Source organism: Vidua macroura, chromosome 16 (assembly GCF_024509145.1).
Source record: "Vidua macroura isolate BioBank_ID:100142 chromosome 16, ASM2450914v1, whole genome shotgun sequence".
Classification (NCBI taxonomy): domain Eukaryota; kingdom Metazoa; phylum Chordata; class Aves; order Passeriformes; family Viduidae; genus Vidua; species Vidua macroura.
In genome coordinates this window covers 1384934-1398546 of record NC_071586.1, presented here as the reverse complement: position 1 = coordinate 1398546, position 13613 = coordinate 1384934, and the positions used below count along the sequence as shown (strand labels likewise).

Genomic DNA, 13613 nt, shown 5'->3' with positions numbered 1-13613 from the left:
TACAGTAACGCTGTGCTGAGCTGCAGACGGGTAAGTGAAAGCGTAAAGCCAGGCTGCAGCCATCCCTGCTCCCTCCTCTTCCCCCGCGCGCTGCCAGGGCTGGCTCCAGCTCCCAGCGGAGCCACAGAATCCACCCAGGAACACTTAAAGGGGCTGCGGCTTGGGCCAGCACCAGGCGGGACCTGCCAGCCCTGAGGTCCCCAAATTCCTCAGTACCACCCAGCTGCCATGGTGGGAGGTGGGCTGGCAGTGGGTGCCAATAGTTTAATATTTTTAGGACCTCTAAAACCTGCTCCTGCTAGTAGTAGAAAGGAATAGAGGAAAAAAAACCCAGGGCTCCAGTGGGTTTTGGGGATTTTTGGGGGTTTTGGGAACCAGGACTTCCAGAGGAGGCTGTGCAATGAGACAGCTCAAAAAACCCCACTGTCACATGGATGGGGTGTGGGTTACCCTGTCCCAGGAGAAGGGAGCTGAGCTCATTGCCAGAAGGCAGGCTGGGGGGGCCAGGGACAAGAAAACTGAGTACATAGCACAGCCCATAAAGTCACAGAGACCAGCACAAAAGACACCATGTGCACAAATAACCCAGTTTTCCTCCTAGAGATGCCCTGTGTCCACAGGGGAGGTTTCCTGACAAAGCCAGAGGCTGGGCAAGTGTCAGAGTCCAGGACATCCCTCTGGCTGCCCTGGCTGTCTCGAGACCCTGGCAGGGGTCTTGGAGACCTTGGCAAAAAGTCAAAAACATCTGTGGCTTCGATTTTAGCCCGTGGAAAAACTGCCAACCCTGGATGAAGAATTACAAACCAAAAGAGTTTGAGTAGTGTAATAGGTGAATTGACACAGGATGGAAAAGTAGAATTTTTGGGTTTTTAGAGTGTAATTCAGGGGTACAAGATGGAGGAATCTGGGTGCATCCTAGCCTTCTTCTCCTTCGTCTTGTCCTCCATGTCTTGGTGTGATGGTGACACTTTTCTATTGGTTTAAAGTAGAGAAACACTGTCTGACATAGGTGATAGTTATTGGCACATTATTGTAAACATACTACACGTAGTTTTGAGTATATAATGTGGGAGCCGCCCGAGGCAGAGGCAGACTGCCATGGCTTCTGTACTAGATGGACCTTGGCAGGTCAGAGAGAGAATGCTACAGATAAGGGAAAATTAACAACCTTGAAAACTTGACCTCACGCATTCCAGACTTCTTCTTCGGCTGCATGGGCGAGGGAATAAGGACTTCTACAATCTCGGGGTCATTCCAAAGCAAAGCAGACCCCGTCAGGCAAGCTCTGATGTATCCCCATTTAGCGGTGCCAGAAGCAGCCCCCAGGTGCAGTGCCAGCCTACCTGCAGGATGTAGTTCTTCCAGAGCAGCAGCCTAAACTGCCTGAGCACAACCATCCTCCCATCAGAAGGGGCCCAGCGCCGCCACCACCGCTCCGCAGGACCCTGGAGGAGAGAGAGGAGAGAGCTGTGAATGCCAGCTGCTGGTGGAGCCGGGCTAGGAGGGCAGCATTCCACACCCCACACAGCCCAGGGCAGCTCTCTGCTCCCAGCCTGGAGCCACAGCAGCTGGCTTGACCCCAAAAATAACCATTGTGTTTCCTCCCCTAAGAGTAAGAGCCCCTGGTTTCTGGCATGGCTCTTCTCAGAGAAGGAAGCTGCTGTTTCAATATCCAACCCGGGTCCTTCCCAGCAGCAGACAGGAACAGCTTTCCTCAAGCTGCAGGAGCACAGGGTTACAGAACTGCCAACACCAGCCAAACTCCTGGCAGCCCATTATTTTGGGATGGGTGGAGATTCCAAGTTGTGCCTCCACCCCCTGCCGTGTGAAGGGTTGGTTCTGCAACACTGGGTGCTTTCCCAGCAGAAACTTTGCTGGGAGAGGCAAGGATGAGAAAAGGGCAAGGCAAGCACAAGGGAAGGTCGGTGCTTGAGAATGATCCCCCGCTGCCTCCTCCCCCTCTCGGGAAGCATCCGCCATCCCTTCAAGTTGTTTGTGTCCCCATTTGCAGTGGTATTTCCTGTCGGAGCACTGCTATCCCACCAGGACGCTGGCTGGGATTTTGGGCTTGCAGAGCAGCATGGAGAAGGAAGGGGCAGCCCTGGCACCAGCAGAGGCTGCTGCTCGCACTCCCAGACTCTGGGCAGCCCCCACCAAGCAGTGCCAGCCTCCAAACACAGCAAATCCCGACAGGATCACAGCGGAGTCAGCTCTGAGCTGATGCTCCAAAGCCTGGCAGCACTGAAAGCTGCCACAGGGACACGGATAGGCACATAACCCACGAGCAATGTCCTGGCAGATGCTCCACAGCACGTTCTCCAGCCCTGGTTGGGTATCAGCTCCCTGGACACAGCTGGCACCCAGCAAGCTCAGCAGGGGTTTCAGGGTGCCACAGTGAGAGGAGGAGAGGTTGCTGACCCAGCCTGCCAACCCTGGCTCCCGGCCGGTGAACGCACACAGCGAGCACAGCTCCAGTGGCAACAGAGCTGCAGCAACAGCAACCTGAGACACACGCAGGGCACAGCAACAACACCCACCCGCCTCACCTGCTCTCTGCCACCAGCTCCTTGAGCTCTCCAGGAGCCTTCTCCAGCCCTGGCACACACCTTCACAGGCTTAACCCTAAACCCAGGAGCCTTCTCCTGGCTTTGCACACACCTTCCCAGCCCCAATGCCAAACCCAAATGTGTTCTCAGAGCACAAAAAAACCATCGTCTCTTTGTCACTCCATGCACAGAAGACAGATTTCCACAACAGCAGGGATATCTGTGTTCAAGGATCTTTCTCCAGGCAGGAAAAAGCAGAAGAGATCTTATGCTTTAGCCCCAAATGTCCATCAGAACCTCTGCCCAGAGCAAGCAGGAAAGGAATAGCAATGGGGAATTGGCAAATGCACCTTCAAGCACCTCACAACATGCTATGTCTCCAGCTGACCTCTGGCCCACGTGTGGCCAAGCAGAACAGTCCATGCTGTGCCACAGGATCCCTTAGCAGGTGCCCCGGGCCCACACACACACTCCACACAGCAGCATCTGAAATGCCCCCAGATAAGTCCCCCCACCCCCAAGCAGAAACCTTTGTCATGCACCCCCTTGAAGGAATCCAGAGCAAACCAAGGGAATCAAAGTGTGTCTCACTTTAAAGAGGACGAATGCTGCAGCTCAGGCAGGAGCAGCTGCTGCCCTCGCAGAGATCCCAAATCCTGCTCGCCCTGCCGCACCCTCGAACTCAAGCTGCCCCCCCGACCGCCCCCATGGGTCTTACAGCTGCTGCCGGGAAAATGTCAAGCAGCTCTTGGGTAACACAAACACTATACAAAGACTGAAAACTCCATTATTGCCAATAAATACTTTCCAAGTTTTCAAGTGTTCCAAGAAAACTCGTTCTGGACCTTTTGCTTGCTGGAGATGAGAGGAGGAAGAAGCTAAGTTACAAAAGTTCTAACTGGATTTGAGAGCAAAAATGGTTTTCCAGGCTCTGGTATCCAAAGCATGATTTTTTTTTTCCAGCCCAAGAGAGAAAATCTGTTTTGGGAGGTGCTGCCTGGATCAGCCAGCAGCTGAGATGTCTATGATCAGAGGCATCTCAGGCAGGGCCCAGGTCCATATCTGGGCCCATCTTCAGCAGTAAGGGAGGGCTGAGTGCCACAGGTGGATGATGACCTCTGAGACAACAAGGTGCCTTGCAGGGCAGCACATTGGGTTGTCCCCGCTGGAGATGCTCCCGCCTGACCTCAAGCACTACAAGATAAGACTGAATTTCCCACCAAGAGGCAGGGCCAAAGATCTGGAAGGAGAGAGAGGCAACCACCACCAGCTTCTGGGAGAACAACCCAGTTCCTCTCCCTCCTGTCTGCATCTGACCACAGCAGGAGGAAGGGTCTCCTGAATATGTGTGGACACACCCTGGCCATCCTCAGGGAGGTCAGTGAGGAAGGAGACACTCCTGCCTGCCCACAGCCTGCCTAAGTGGATATGAGACTGGTCCCCACCAGCCCCTGCCACAGTACCAAGCTGTGCTGGATAACGTGGTGGCACCAGCTGCCAGCCTGGACCGGAGCTGTTCTGCCAGTGGATTTAGATGAAGACAGGCTGAGGATAGGCAGGGATCAAGGTCACAGCATCCCACCTCCTGACCCACTTCCACACTGCCTCATCGCTGGGAGGTGGCTGTGCCTGGCCACCGCCTCAGCGGAAAGGGCCGAGCAAAGGCCACGTGCTCCCGGGAGCTTGCAGTTATTTTAGAGCACACACCACATTTCTGCTCTTCTGATGTCCCGTTCCCATAGAAACCAGCCCTGGAAATGGCAGACGTTGCCTTTTTTAATATAAACCCAGCATTTCTTCCTGCTGGTTGACAGAGACACCGTGTCACCCCTACAAGATGAACTGCCAGGTGCCTGCACCTCCACAGCTGTGCCTGGGGTAGTGGCATCACACACCCGGCGAGGGCTGCGTGTGTGGTCAGTCCCTGGGTACTTTCCACACTGTCACTGGAACAGGAAATTCCTCTCTGCTCCCCACAGTGTCTGTGTTGGAAATTAATCAGCCATAGCAGGGCAAGGACTTTTATGGCCACTGTTTACAGGAAGAGCGAGTGATTTCCGAGGCGGGTGCATCCAGAAGGTCCCAGGTCCTGCAAAGAGCAACCAGGGCCAGCAGCCACCAGACCAGCCATGAGTGTTCAGTGACACAGCTCTCGCTGCTGGGGCGTCTTTACCTTCTCACAGAGATCTGGGAGTCACGACAGAGCGAGACCATAAAAACCTCACCTTGGTTGTGCAAACAGTAATAAAACTTTCTAAGAGGCTGTAAGGCTGGTGGGGTGCTGGGTGGGGTGCTGCGGGGACAAGCAGCCCTCTACAAACCCAACACCCAGTGTCTGACAGATACATGAGTCTGGGTTTGACCCAGACAGGAACTTTGGGCCTTGAAATAAAGAAGAAAGCTGGGGCTGGATGCTGTTTGCAGAATGAGGGGTTGGCTTGTGCACAGCTGCTGTCCTGCAGTGGGAGTGGGCCAGTGGGCATACGGAACCTGATGGGCTCTATGGTTGTGTCTGTAACTGCCTTTGTGCTGGGGCAGCAGCAGGAGAGGGGAACAAAGCTGCTGCAAGAGCTGGTCAACCCCTTTGCCTTAAAAACAACATTGCTAGTTTGCCCAGTGAGTCTGCAGCTGCTCATAAAATGACAAACTCTGCCAACTCACTGGCCTCATGAATTTAGCAAGAACAAGGTCTGGAGCCCAACACACAGGTTTCTCATGGACCCTTGTACAGCCCTGCAGTTTTCAGTGGCTGGGCAGGACAGGCCACCCGGGCAGCTGTGAGCAGAGGACAGGGAGATCCCTTCTGCTTCTATTTGGTTTTGAACATTCCAGGGATGGGGACTCCACCACTGTCCCGGGCAGCCTGTTCCAGCGCCTGACCACCCCTTCCGTGAAGAAATTTTCCCAATATCCAACCTAAACTTGCCGTGGCACAACCTGAAGCTGTTTTCTCTTGTTCCATCACTTGTTCCCAAGGAGCAGAGTCTGACCCCCACCTGGCTGCACCCTCCTGTCAGGGAGTTGTGGACTGAGAAGGTCTCTCCTGAGCCTCCTTTTCTTCAGGCTGAGCCCCCCCAGCTGCTTCTCATTAGACTTGTGCTCCAGACCGTTCCCCAGACCCGTTCCCTTCCCTCGACACGCTCCAGCCCATCAAGGTCTGTCTTGGCTTAAGAGACTTTCTCATACCGAGCCAGGGCCCCGGGGCGCAGAGGGGCCGGCAGATGTCCCCTCGGTCCCCACAGGCCCGTGTCCGTTCCCCGGCAGGGAGGGGTGGTCCGAGCTCCCCCAGGATGCCGGCGGGTCCCAGCCAGGCGCAGCCCCCCGAGCGCGACCGAGCATCCCCGGCGGAGCCGCCTCCATCCGCCGCAGCCTACGGGGGAAGCGACCCGCGCGGGCCCGCGCAGGAAGCACCGCCGGCATCGAGCCCGAGCCGCGCCGGAGCGCGGAGGCGGCAGCGGGAGGAGCCGGCCAAGGGCCCCGGCGCTGCCGCAGCTCCGGGCGGGGCCGCCCCGCCGAGTGGACAAGAGGCCGCGGCCCCACGCATCCCCCGTCCGGCCCGACCCCCCCCCCCGCTACTGCTACCATCACTCCCCGATGCTCACCCCCCCGGCGCTGGTGCCGGTTCCGGCGCCCCTCGCCTCCCCTCTCACTCACCGGGCCGGGCGGCTCCGGCTGCGGCTCCGTCCGGCCCCGCCCGCGCCACCGCGGGACCGCGGGACCGCGCACGCGCCGGGGGCGGCGCCGGAGTGGGGCGGGACCGTGAGAGGATCAGGAAGAGGGAATGTGTGTGTGTGTGTGTGTGTGTGTGTGTGTGTGTGTGTGTGTGTGTGTGTGTGTGTGTGTGTGTGTGTGTGTGTGTGTGTGTGTGTGTGTGTGTGTGTCTGTCTAAGTGCACACGTGTGTGCCACTGTTTGCAGTCATTTATGTGTGTGTCATCCTGTGTGTGCTACTGTGAACCTGTCTGTGAGGTGTGTGTGTGTGTACACATCCCTCTGGGTGTGAGCTCTCAGTGCGCGCACACACCCCGCTGGGTATTACGTGCACCGGTGTGTGTGTGCGCAGGGCACTGTGCACCTGTGTGTGCCCCAGGCATTGCACGTGTGCCAGGTGGCCGTGGGTGTGGCTGTGTGTGCAGCCGTGCCATTGTGTGAGTGCACACCTGGGCGTTCCACAGCTGTGTGCACATGCGCTGGGCATTGCACGTGTGCCAGGTGTGGGACACAACACGAATTCACATGTGCCCACTTAGACACCTGAGTGTGTGGAAGTGGCCGTGTGTGTAGGGGTTCTGTGTGTGTGTGTGTAGGGGTCCTGTGTGTGTGTGCAAGGGGCTGTGCATGTAGGGCTCTGTGGGTGTGTGTGTGTAGGGGCTCTGTGTGTGTGTAGGGGCTCTGTGTGTGTGTGCAAGGGGCTGTGCATGTAGGGCTCTGTGGGTGTGTGTGTGTAGGGGCTCTGTGTGTGTGTGTGTAGGGGTCCTGTGTGTGTGTGCAAGGGGCTGTGCATGTAGGGCTCTGTGGGTGTGTGTGTGTAGGGGCTCTGTGTGTGTGTAGGGGCTCTCTGTGTGTGTAGGGCTCTGTGTGTGTGTGCAAGGGGCTGTGCATGTAGGGCTCTGTGGGTGTGTGTGTGTAGGGGCTCTGTGTGTGTGTAGGGGCTCTCTGTGTGTGTAGGGCTCTGTGTGTGTGTGCAAGGGGCTGTGCATGTAGGGCTCTGTGGGTGGGTGTGTGTAGGGCTCTGTGTGTGGGTAGGGGTTCTGTGTGTGTGTGTGTGTAGGGGCTCTGTGGGTGTGTAGGACTCTGTGTGTGGGTAGGGGTTCTGTGTGTGTGTGTGTGTAGGGGCTCTGTGGGTGTGTGTAGGGCTTTGTGTGTGTGTGCAAGGGGCTGCGCATGTAGGGGCTCTGTGTGTGTGTGTGCAGGGGTTGTGTATGTGTGTAGGGACTCTGTGTGTGTGCAAGAGGCCATGTGTGTATGTGACAGGAGCTCACATGCACTGTGGGGGGCAGTGGCTGTGAGCAGCTGTGGTGGTTCCTGGTGTGGGGTCAGTCCATCCCTGCACGGGCATGGTCAGTCTGCCGTGTCCATCTGTCTGTCCACCCCGCTCCCGAACAGCAGCACTCCACACTGGGCCCTGCCCTGGTTTTTGGAAGCAGGTGCCAGCTCCCGTGCGTGGGAATGTGGCACTCTCAGGCCACTCCAGGGGTCAGGTGGAATGCTCCAGATAAGGATGAAAGTGCCGGCAGTAGAGTATGGTCACAGTTGCTGGTGTCTGGCTGCCCTGCCCGTCCTGCCCGCTGGCTGCCAAGTTGGCAGGAGAAGGTGCTGCTGGTGCTGAGAACACCAAAGCGGGGAAAGTTTGCACAGTGTGGATAGAGGGAGTAGGAAGAGAAGGGTGGGGAAAGGGGACTGCGGTGGGGACAAGGACAGCCATGGCTTGAGGCAGCTCTACTGAACAAGGGACATGGGGTAGCTTGGGTGCTGTGCCTGCTGGGGGGGATTTGGGGTGCCCCAGTGAACTCAACCCACCCCAGGCTATGACAAGCAGGAAGCAGGGCAGCACCCAGTCACTGCCTTTTTCTACATGATAAAGAGAAGGAATTCAGGCATCAGAAAAGGCTGCTGAGAGAAGTGTGGAGTTCCTGGAAGTGTTCAAAAATCATGTAGATGTGGCACCTGGGGACGTTTTAGTAGTGGCCTTGGCAATGCTGGAGGAACAGGTGGACTTGATCTTAAAGAGCTTTTTCAACCTAAATGATTCTGTAATTCTATGATTCTATAATTTTTTGGGCTCTCCATGTAGCTGAATGCCAGAGTGATGGCTTTGAGTATGACTGCTTTGGAAACTGTTCCTCTCTGATCTTGGGGATTTGTAGCTGCTTTCTGGACCCTGGCTGACCCTTGGGAAAGGAGGAAATGAACTGAGAACCAGGGCAAGGGTGAAGGTGTCTGGGTATGGGAGCAGGAATCAGCAGCATTGGTGTTAAGATGAGGCCATGAGTGACAGTGGCACTCATGACTGCACTGCCTGGACCCCCTGAGCTGGGAAACTCCACTCTCCACCTTGGTGCCTTTGGTCCTGGTGATGGCCAAAGCTGAATTTTGGCTTCCCAGGGCACTGGGAGCGTGTCACAGCTGTGGATCTGGTCCCAGATGGGGTGTTTGCAGTTGAAGTTCTGACTGTCTGGCCTGTGCCCAGATCCCATCTCCTGCTGGGCTGCACTGGGAGAGGCCTGGATCCAATGCTCATCTTCAGAGCTGCAGCTGGGAGCCCTGTTCCTGCCCTCCCTCAGTTGGTTCCACAGACACCAGAGGAACTGAAGCTGTCTCCATGGGTGACTGAGCAGCCACCAGACCACAGCAAAGCTTCCCTGCTCACACTCACGTCCTTAGCAGCACACAGCAAAGCTCATTACAGTGCTCAGAGGCAGGAAGGTGCTGCCTGGCTCAGAGTTGTTATCCCTCAGCAGAGTCACACGAGTGTTTTGAGATTATGCAGGCTGGCCAGGCGTGGGGATGGCATGTGCTTTCCCTCCAAGCATGGCCTGGCTGAGGGCTTGTCCTCTCCCTGTTTGCTTTCCCCCACCATGTGTCACCCTTCTGCATGGCATCCTGCTGTGGCCACCTCGGGAACGGTGTGGTCTTGCGCAGCATCTTTGTCATCACGGGGCCACTGGCCCTGTCTCAGGTGATGCCAGCAGCCAGCTGAGTGGTCACAGGTAACTGTGGGCTTGGGGAGGATCTGGGACAGTCATTGCCTGCGGTGACACGCCGGAGCCTCATGCCAGCCCGGGCTGAGCCACCTGTCCACACCCCTGCTCAAGCCTGGGTTTGATCATCCCCAATTACAGCTGCCTCAGTTCTCCCTGTGACCTTCCCTGTTGCCTCACGCAGTGCCTCTCAGTGCCTGCCTCTGAAGGAAGCTGAGCAATTACATCAAAACAAAAATCTTCCCAAAGAAAGTATTTACAGGCTCCTCATGGCGCCTAGAACAGAAGACAAGAGGTGTTGCAATGAGATGCAGTGGCATTGCAGTGACTCAGCTCACACCCAAGGCTGGGAGTGTGCAGGAGACTCAGCAGGAACACAGGAGAAACCCAGAAAAAGACAGGATCAGGCAGAGAGGAGGCAGCAGGGACAGCAGGGTTTAGGCAGTGGGGAAGCACTTGCCTGGGGAATGTCCCTGTCTGACTTCTCACATGAGCCTCTGGAAGGAAGAACCAGCCCCTGTGCCAAACTTGCCAACCCTGCTCCTGCTGCCTGCTACTGGCACCTGTGTCCCTGAGATCATGGCTCAAGCTGTTCTCCACCACCTTTCTTTGTTGGCTGTTGTCACCCCCATTTCCCATGGTGTTATTCCCAAGGGGCAGCCACAGGGGCCATCCTGTCAGCAGCAGTGGGGACGTGCATCCTGCTGTTTCAGACCATCTGGGTTCAGAAAACCCCAGCCCTGCTCACCCCATACATGGTTTCAGGGTTTAACCTGTATTAAAGATCCTGGCTGGCTCATGAAACCATCTTATCTCTGTCCATCAAGGACCTTCCCTTCCCCGTCCAAACACCCAAAATGCAGGACAGGTTGGGAGCAGGGTGTGTGCCAGTGAGTCCCCAGGGCAGCCATGCCAGCGTGGGCCTGGCAGTGTGCTCTGGCCCCTCATCTCTCAGCCAGCAGCCAAATGCAGATGTTGGAAAGAAGAACTTGGTTAAGTAATTCCTCTTTCAGTTCCTCTGCTATCCGCATGGCCCTGTCACCCTAGGCAGTATCTGGGCAAGGGATTCACTACTGCTGTCCTTGTGTTACCACATCTGCATTGCTCCTTGCCCTCCATCCCAGCCTCCTGCTGCTCCTTGTGAGGGAGGAAGGAGCATGAGCAGAGCACACACCCCATGATGCCCAGTGGCACCTTCCTCCAGAGCAGCCGGTGGCTCAGGGACATGCAGCAAGGGCTTCCCTGGACACATCCTGGGAGTTGTGGTGCAAGGACAGACACATTGACTTCTGTTGAGAGCATTTTCCATCTTGTCCTCATTTCCTCCCACCCTTAACTTTGCTGCTGTGCTGCATGGCGCAGCCCTGAGACTGGCACTTTTTACCCTGGAGTGCCATTGCCCAGGAGTAAAATACCAGGATGGTGGTTCCAATTAAAGAGAGTGAGTGGATCCAACACCTTCTCTTGGTCCCCTCACACTTGCCGAGGACAGATGTCTTGGGCTTCTTTTCCCCAGGGTGGGGCCCCTATTCCCTTTCACCCCAAGGCATGTCAGCATGCAGCCCCCAATCTTGGCTGCCAGGTTGAAGTTTCTTGGTGTATTGCTTTGCCCTTTAAGTGCTGAGAACATGCACAGTGAAACAGACTCCCCTTGGAGTGCTCAGACACAGGAAAATCTCCATGGGCTGGGAAGGATGACACAGGGGGAAGCTTTCCAGAATACCTGCTGCTCTTCCCAATCCCTCTTCTCCTCAAGTGTGATTTCCCTGGCAGTGCTCTGCAGGCAGCTGGCACAGTCTCTACCCACACCAGCCTCCAGCAAAGTGTCCCCAGGGTGTCCCTGTGTCCCTGCTGGGAGTTACAGAGCTCCAGGCCCTTGACAGATGCTGGAGCACCACCAGCACGGAGGAGATGTGGCTGGGAATTTCAGCAACCATTGCTCCTCTGTGCCTGGGTGAGCCTCCCACTGTGGTGGGAGCTGGGGAGGCAGCATGGCCTGGGACATATGGGCAGGCTCTGCCTGCAGCGCTCAAAGGCAGCCTGGTTGTCCTTTCACCCCAGAGAGGCAGCTGGTGTCCCCAGGGCCACTTCCCATGGGTGTGCCAACAGCCAAGACCTCTTAAAGCTGCTGGATTGGACCTGGCAATTTGGAGCTGAAAGGGTTCCAAGGCCTCTCCCAAGACTCTAGCATGGCTTCTCGAGAGGCATCACTTTAGGATCCAAGAGGTGTGTAAATGAAAAGGAACAGCTTCATTTTATTAAGAGGCTGCAGAACTGGCAGCTTTGGGCATTCTGTCAAGCTCAAAGATCTCTGCCAGCACCTAAATCCGATAAGTCACGTGTTTGGGCGGCTGGCAGTGTGCTGGGAAGCCAAGGGTGAGATAAGGGAGACATAACTGAGCTGGCACCAAGGAAACTCCTGCAGGGGGGAGACAGATCTTTCTGTTGCCACCCCAGCTGTCTGCACATTCCCAGAGGGCACAGCAGCACAGACTTGCAGTTGTGGGTCCCTTTCAACTCAGGATATTCTGTGACTCTGTCAGACCATCCTCAACACACAAAGGCCACGGGAAGACAGGTCTTCTAAAAAATTATACTTTTCCCTCTTCCGAGAGCTGTGTATGGGGGTGGAATTTCAGCTTACAGATAAACCAGAGAAACTTAGGGGATAGAGGGAGCATCTCCATGAGAGACGAGCTCTGGCTAAAGGAGAACAAAACTGGGGTGCAAACCCTTGACATGAAACCCTGGGAGGAGTTTTAAATTATGGCTAATGTGTGAGATGGGTGGGCAGTGCAACAGGGAATCATCCAGAGGTAAATTCTTCCCTGTGAGGGTGGTGAGGCCCTGGCACCTCACCAGAGGACTTGAGAGCTGAAAGGTTCAAAGAACCAAAGCTTGACCTTGAGATCTGCTCTCCGGAGGCTCTCCAGGAGCCAGAGCCCTCTGCAGCCCAAAATCCAGACTGGTTTTCAATGCCCGAGGTAGGAAAGAGGGAGCAAATTCTTACTGTGACCAGGCAAAAGGTGCAGTGCTACAGACACAGTCCCCTATGGAGTGACTGCAGGCAGCCAGATTGCCTTGCTGATACAAATTACTAGTTATGAAATTCAGAAATTTGTTAATTATTTCCCTTTCCATCTATTTATTATGGGTTTCTTTTTTATTGCTAATTATTACTTTCAATACAGCACTAAGTAGGATGGAGGTTTCTCTTCTCTGATGCTGGGTTGGTGGCTCTCGAAATAAATCTTAAAGAATTGCCCTTTTCCACTATTTTCTGTCTGCCTTTACCTATCACTGTTTTCTCAGTTTTGCTTGTGTTTTTGGGGTCTGACTTTTTAAAGCGCCCTGTATTTCTGTTTACTGCATGGATTCTTCTCTCCCCAAATTTAATGTAATCAGGTCGTGATCACTGTTCCCTAGGTAACCACCAATGAAATTATAGACCAATGATCAAGAATTAACAGCTTAAGAAAGTTTAAAAAATTAAAATGGTATTTGTAAGACTTCATAAATCTGCTGAACCAAGGCATTCCCAGCTGAGCCACTGGTTACTATAAAGGGCTTGGGGACAATGATCTTGGTTCAGGAATTAGGGGAAACTAAACACCATCCACCAGCCTGCTAAGGTAAATTCAAACAAATCTGATAAAGGGCTGCTTCTTTTCTGACAAAGTTCTGAGGGGATGCTTTGGTTAACAAAGGAATTGAGGCTGTACCTGTATGGGATGTGGGAAGAGCTGGAACTGAAGTGGTTGTGCAGGGGGCTGGCAGTGGAGGTGAGGCAATCCAATGTTCTGCTGCTGCCTGCAATGCCAGGGGAAATAACACAGTGATTGTGGAGTGCAGTGTCCTGATGGCCATGGTGGGCGGGAATGGAAGAAACCCTCCAGCCTGCCTTGTTGCTCCTCACAGTGTCCAGGTGCTTCAAAAAAATCCCAGCAACCAGCTGCAGAAACCAATTCAAGCACATGGCAAGCTTCCCAGAGTTATTTGGCAGAGTTCTGGCTTTGCTGGGACTTTTTGTGTGCTTAGTGAATATTAGGAAAATGCCCTGGCATTTGGAGCCATTGAGAAGGGGCAATCAGCCCATGGCAGAATGAGGTCTGTGCAGGACGCCCTATCTGGAGATGCTTCTTCCAAGCCCTGCAGCCCCACGGTGGGCTCAGTCAGGGGGTTCATGCCCCGTGTGTTATTTCATGCTGCCTTCCACCACTGCTCTATCTTCTACCATTGGCACACAGAGCTCACTCCTGCCTCATGCTAAGCTTTTGCGGGAGCAGCTGCTCCACTCAGCTCTTCATGCAATGAGCAGATCCACTTTGCTCCTGTTCGTGCCCAGTGGCTTGTGTTCCATGGCTCAC

At 55.0% G+C, this 13613-nt stretch overlaps 1 protein-coding gene across 2 annotated transcripts in view; it reads right to left on the bottom strand.

Moving 5' to 3' along the window:
- Positions 1 to 12978, bottom strand: part of ABCA3 (ATP binding cassette subfamily A member 3) — a 39121-nt gene extending 26143 nt beyond the window's left edge. Inside the window, exons 1-2 of one of the 2 annotated variants that reach the window (XM_053992057.1) lie at positions 12969 to 12978; positions 1344 to 1445 (exon numbers count right to left, since the gene is read on the bottom strand). In XM_053992057.1, the coding sequence (XP_053848032.1) occupies positions 1344 to 1397 (54 nt within the window). In that variant the 5' untranslated portion in view covers positions 1398 to 1445; positions 12969 to 12978. Of the gene's footprint in view, positions 1 to 1343; positions 1446 to 6200; positions 6232 to 12968 lie in introns of those variants that run through there. The other variant, XM_053992056.1, reaches the window with a different exon arrangement.
- Between the last annotated feature and the right edge of the window lie 635 nt (positions 12979 to 13613).